At 45.1% G+C, this 6,095-nt stretch overlaps 1 protein-coding gene across 1 annotated transcript; it reads left to right on the forward strand.

Annotated features, from left to right (window-relative positions):
• The first annotated feature begins 4,759 nt into the window (after positions 1-4,759).
• Positions 4,760-5,788, forward strand: LOC120534568 (putative nuclease HARBI1). Its single transcript, XM_039762162.1, has one exon. The coding sequence runs from the start codon at positions 4,760-4,762 to the stop codon at positions 5,786-5,788; it is 1,029 nt and encodes a 342-aa protein (XP_039618096.1).
• The last annotated feature ends 307 nt before the right edge of the window (positions 5,789-6,095 follow it).

The following is a 6,095-nucleotide window of genomic DNA, read 5'->3' on the forward strand; positions in this document are numbered from 1 at the left end:
CAGTTTATTTTCTTATATGTAGTACATTTAGTTTTACTATCACTTCACATGTAGCCTTTTATTTGTGTTCATAATATTTAGGGTGTGCCACAATGATGCATAGACAGAAGTTGTCCTAGCAGCTTCCGACTGTGTGGGTGGAGGGGTGGTTTCACCACACTTGACTTTTTGGCATGGGTCTTTTCTTTTTTTTTTTACTTGACTGTAGAAACATAGCAGTGGCATCCATTTCATTTATAACAAAAAGCATATTAATTTAATATATTTTTTATACTGTAGGTCTGAATCAGGATATTTGCTATTAATTAGCCTAATACATAGTCTTTAGTGACACATACATTAATTCTATTACCCCATTACATAGCACACTGAGAATCATTTTAAAAATGGTAATAACAAGGCCATATTCACAATGCTAATAAATTAACTATTGAATAGTGTGAACTGTAAATCCAAAAAATAACATCTCATTTCCACCACCAAATTGGTAAATAAGTAACTCTAAAGAAAGTCTTCTGTCATTTAAACACTGCTGATAGCAATCTTTACATCTAGCTCCATCCTTCTATCCATTATCCACCGCTTATCCGAGGTTGGGTCGCGGGGGCAGTAGCCTAAGCAGGGAAGCGCAGACCTCCCTCTCCCCAGCCACCTTCTCCAGCTCCTCTTGAAAGACCCCGAGGCATTCCCAGGCCAGCCGGGATATATAATGTCTCAAGCGTGTCCTGGGGCTGCCCTGTGGCCTTCTCCCAGTGGGGCATGCCCGGAACACCCCCCCAGGGAGGCATCCTAACCAGATGCCCAAACCACCTTAACTGACTCTTCTCAATTTGGAGGAGCAGTGATCCTAGTCTTTCCCGGATAACTGAACTCCTCACCCTATCTCTAAGGGAAAGTCCAGCCACCCTGTGGAGAAAACTCATTTTGGCCGCTTGTATTCGCGATCTTGCTCTTTTGGTCACTACCCAAAGCTCGTGGCCATAGGTGAGGGTAGGAAAGTAGATTGACTGGTAAATCGACAGCCTCGCCTTTTGGCTCAGCTCTGTCTTCACCACGACGGACCGTTGCAGAGCCTACATTACTGTGGATGCTGCACTGATCCATCTGTCAACCTCCCGCTTCATTCTTCCCTCACTCGTGAACAAGACCCTGAGATACTTGAACTCCTCCACTTGAGGCAGTAATGTGTTTCCAACATGGAGAGAGAATTCCACCATTTTCCGGCTGAGAATCATGGTCTCGGATTTAGAGGTGCTGACTCTCATCCCCACCACTTCACACTCAGCTGCGAACCGCTCCAGTTAGAGCTGGAGGTCACTGTCCGATGTAGCCAACAGAACCATGTCATCTGCAATTAACAAAGAAGAGATTATATGGTCACTGAACAAGACCCCCTCCGCTCCTTTGCTGCGTCTAGAAATTCTGTCCATACGACTTATCAACAGAATCGGTTGACAAAGGGCAGCCCTGGCAGAGTCCAACCTCAACAGGAAACGAGTCTGACTTATTACCAGCAATGCGGACCAAGCTCCTGCTACTCCTGTACATGGACTGAATGGGTCGTAACAACAAGCCTTGTACCCTGTATCTTGGAGTACACCCCACAGGATGCTTCGAGGGACACGGTCGAATGCCTTCTCCAAACCCACAAAACACATGTGGACTGGTTGGGTAAACTCCCATGCCCTCTCCAAGATCCTGGCCAGGGTATAGAGCTGGTCCAGTGTACCACGGCCAGGACGGAATCCCCATTGTTCCTCTTGAATCCGAGATTCAGCCATCGAGCTAACTCTCTTCTCTAACACCCCTGAATAGACTACACCGGGGAGGCTGAGAAGTGTGATCCCCCTATAGTTGGAGCACATCCTCCGGTCACCATTCTTAAAAAGGGGGACCACCACCCCGGTTTGCCAATCCAGAGGCACTGCTCTCGATGTTCATGCGATGTTACAGAGACGTGTCAACCAGGACAGCCCCACAACATCCAGAGCCTTGAGGAACCCAGGGTGAACCTTGTTCACCCCAGGGGCCCCACAACCTCGGAGCTTTTTAACTACCTCGGCGACTTTGTTATGAACGGGTCCACCCCGGAGTCCTCCAGCTCTGCTTCCTCTAAGGAAGATGTGCTGGTAGGATTGAGAAGATCCTCAAAGTATTCCTTCCACCAGTCAATAATGTCTGCAGTTGAAGTCAGCAGGGCCCCATCTCCACTGTACACAGTGTTGGTGGAGCACCACTTTCCCCTCCTGAGGCGCCTGACGGTTTGTCAGAACCTTCTCAGTGCCAACCGAATGTCATTTTCCATGGCTTCCCCAAACTCCTCCCATGCCCGAGTTTTTGCCTCTGCAACAGCCGATGCCACCACACGCTTGACCCGCCGGTATCCCTCAACTGCCTCTGGAGTCCCACTGGTCAACCAGACCCGACAGGACTCTTTCTTCAGCTTGACGACCTCTCAAACATTAGGTGTCCACCACCGGATTCTTTGATTGCTGCCACGAGAGGCACTGACAACCTTGCGGCCACAGCTGCATTCAGACTCAATGTCCTTCGCCTCCCTCGGAATAAGGTTGGAGTTCTGCTGAAGGTGGCAGTTAAAGATCAGTCTGACCGGTTCCTCTGCCAGACGTTCCCTGCAGACCCTCACTATACGTTTGGGTCTGCCTGGTCTGTCTGGCAGCCTCTCCCGCCATGTGATCCAACTTACCACCAGGTGGTGATCAGTTGACAGTTCAGCTTCTCTCTTCACCCGAGTGTCCAAGGCATAAGTCCGCAGATCCAATGACACAATTACAAAGTCGATCATCACGCTACGACCTTGGGCATCCTGGCGCCAAGTGCACTTATGGACACCCTTATGCTCGAACATGGTGTTCGTTATGGACAATCCATGACCAACACAGAAGTCCAACAACTGAACACCACTCAAGTTTAGATCAGGGAGGCCGTTCCTCCCAATCACACCTCTCCAGGTTTCACTGTCGTTGCTGACATGAGCGTTTAAGTCTCCCAGTAGGACAATAGAGTCCCCAGGAGCTGCGCCTCGCATCACCTCTTCCAGGGAGTCCAGGAAGGTTGGGTATTCTGAACTGTCGTTCGGCGCATAAGCACAAACAACAGTCAGAGTCCTTCCCCCAACTCGAAGGGGTAGGGAAACAACCCTCTCGTCCAACGGGGAGAACCCCAACGTGCAGGCCTCAAGCCAGGGGGCCATAAGCAAGCCCACCCGTGCCCAATGCCTCTCACCCACAGAAACTCCAGAGTGGAACAAAGTCCAGCCTCTCGAAAGAGGAATGGTTCCAGAGCCCAGACCGTGCGTAGAGGTTAGCCCGACTATATCTAGCCAGTACCTCTCAACCTTTCGCACCAGTTGAGGCTCCTTCCCCACCAGAGAGGTAACATTCCATGTCCCAAGAGCCAGTTTCGGCAACCGAGGGTCGGAACACCAGAGTTCCTACCTTCGGCTACCACCCATATCGCATTGCACCCGACCCCTATGGCCTCACTTACTGTACATGTAGCTCTTATACTAATTTTCCAGATTATTTCAAACTTCAAAAACTAAAGGTAAGATTGAAACCTACATACAGATTAATTTTCCCAACCAAACATTCATTTAGTATGACTCATAATCATGAAAGAATTCACTGAGGTATGGATTTAACACAATTAAGTCATTCTCTCCCCGTAAAAGTTTTCCCATTCTTCTAACATCTGAATTTACATTTACGAACCTACAAAATTATTATCTGCATTCTACATTATCTGCCTGCACATAGAAAATCTAGGCAATACGGCATAAACTCCAATAATCTAATTAAAATTACTATTTTAGAGGAACAATGTATTAAAACTATAAAAACAGATCACAGATTAATCAAAAAATACACACAGAGCGGCGCTAATAAAAATAATTTAGTTCCTATTCCAAATATCAATAACGCATATAGTACTCATCTCTGCCCATCCGAAACATTAAATACGCCACTATTAAATGTTAGAGCTTTAACTAACAAAACGTTTTTTATCAACGATCTTATTAGTGATAAAAAAATGGATTTTATTGCACTAAGTGAAACGTGGCTTAACTCAGATGGCGCAGCTGTTTTAATCGAATCTGCGCCTCCGGATTACAGTTTTACTCGTGCAGACCGCCAGGGAAAAGGGGGGCGTGCATCTTGGCAAACATTTACTGGAGCTGGTTAAAATGTAAAGATGTCAGTTTTGGTAAGTTCAAGTCCTTTGAATATCCAGCCGTTGTTATCCATGGAGATTCTCATGTTCTTGTCTGTGTATAGACCTCCAAAATTCAACGCATCTTTTCTTGAGGAATTCTCTGACTTAATGTCAATTTTAATTACGAACTATGACACACTCCTAATAGTTGGCGACTTTAATTTTCATATAGATAATCAGTGTGACCTAAAAGTAAAAGAATTTATGAACCTCCTGGACTCTTTGATTTGAGACAGCTTGTTAATCAGCCTACACATTCAGGGCCGGTTTCCCGTACGGGGATTAAGCCTAGTCATAGACTAAATGTCATTTTAAACCTGGATTTATTGAAGTAGCTTTCTCACACATGGATTACAATAGTCTCAGACTTGCACTAGTCTTGACTTAAACAATTGGATTTCTAGAAGTAGAATTAGACCTAATCCAGATCTAAATTAAGTCTTAAATTAAACCTGGTCAGAAGCAGGTTTAACCTCAGATTAAAAACTGCTTGCCTCAAGGCTCACGTCCACAGTAGCAAAAAATGGATTACCTTGACTATTTCAATGACAGTAAGAGACCACCACCAAGACCAGAAAGAAGGTTGCTAAAAGACAGGAGCAACCCACTAAATGATTTTGATGATTTACATTTTCTTGACCGTTTCCGTATGTCAAAGGAAAATGCAACAGAAATAATTGGTTTGCTGCAGCCCAAGCTTACAGGTGACTTAGTCAGAGGCACCCCTATTTCTCCTTCCTTACAAATATTAATTACCTTAAGGTTTTTGGCATGTGGAACCTACCATCGGGAAACTGGGGATTTGTGTGGTGTAGGTGAATCAACAGTGTGCAAAATAGTACACAAAGTCTGCAGTGCTATATGTGAACTGAAAAAGGATTTCATCAAGTTCCCAAATGCTGCTGAACAGGCCACCTGCAAGGTAGATTTCTATGAATATGGGAACTTCCCTGGAGTCATTGGTTGTATCGATGGCTGCCACATTCCCATCAAGTGTCCCTCTACAGCAGATGCTGAGGAATTCAGAAATCGTAAAAACTGGTTTTCAATAAATGTACAAGGAGTGTGCACTCCCACTATGCAGTTCTCCAATATTCTTGCACGCTGGAAAGGTTCAACTCATGACTCAAGGATTTTCCACAACTCCTCTTTATATACTCAGTTTGAAGCAAGACAACACTCTGGAATTCTACTTGGTGACAGTGGGTATGCGCAGACAAACTTCTTGTTCACCCCTTATCCCCATCCAGTCAGACCAGAGCAACAGCGCTATAACCAAGCTCACATTCTCACCAGAGGGCTAATAGAGCGCATGTTTGGTGTATGGAAGAATCGTTTCCAGTGTCTCCGAAATACACTGCGGTTTGAACCTAGGAGGTGCTGCATTGTTATTATTGCAACAGCAGTGCTTCATAATTTTCTTAAACGGTGCGGCTGCCCAGACCCTGATATTGAAGATGATGATGACCAACATGTCCCCATCCCTGAGCTAGCCAATGACAGAAATGGACTTGCTTACAGAGATGCTTTTGCTTTGCAGCACTTCTCATAAATGTGCCTTGAATGATACATAAATGATTGGCATAGACAGGTAAAAAATTTCAGGAAATTTTTTTTATTTAACTGAGGTTTGGTTCCAAAGACAATTGACACTGCTGCTGCTTCATCTCTCTCTCTTTCATAGACAACTCAAGATGAAGAATTTTCATTTTGACTTCATGTTCTTCTTTTAAATATTTTAATTTACATTCATGGAACTCTATGGCAAGTTTCTCATGAATGGTCATCCTTTTCCCTCTTGACCTGCTGCCTGGATTAGAGACTGCTGGATGCTGACTAATGCTACCGTAGGAGACTGG

This window comes from Polypterus senegalus, chromosome 8, assembly GCF_016835505.1.
Source record: "Polypterus senegalus isolate Bchr_013 chromosome 8, ASM1683550v1, whole genome shotgun sequence".
NCBI lineage: Eukaryota > Metazoa > Chordata > Cladistia > Polypteriformes > Polypteridae > Polypterus > Polypterus senegalus.

Excerpts from the sequence above, each read along its gene's own strand:
- LOC120534568 (XM_039762162.1), top strand. The coding sequence starts at position 4,760 with ATGGATTACCTTGACTATTTCAATGACAGTAAGAGACCACCACCAAGA.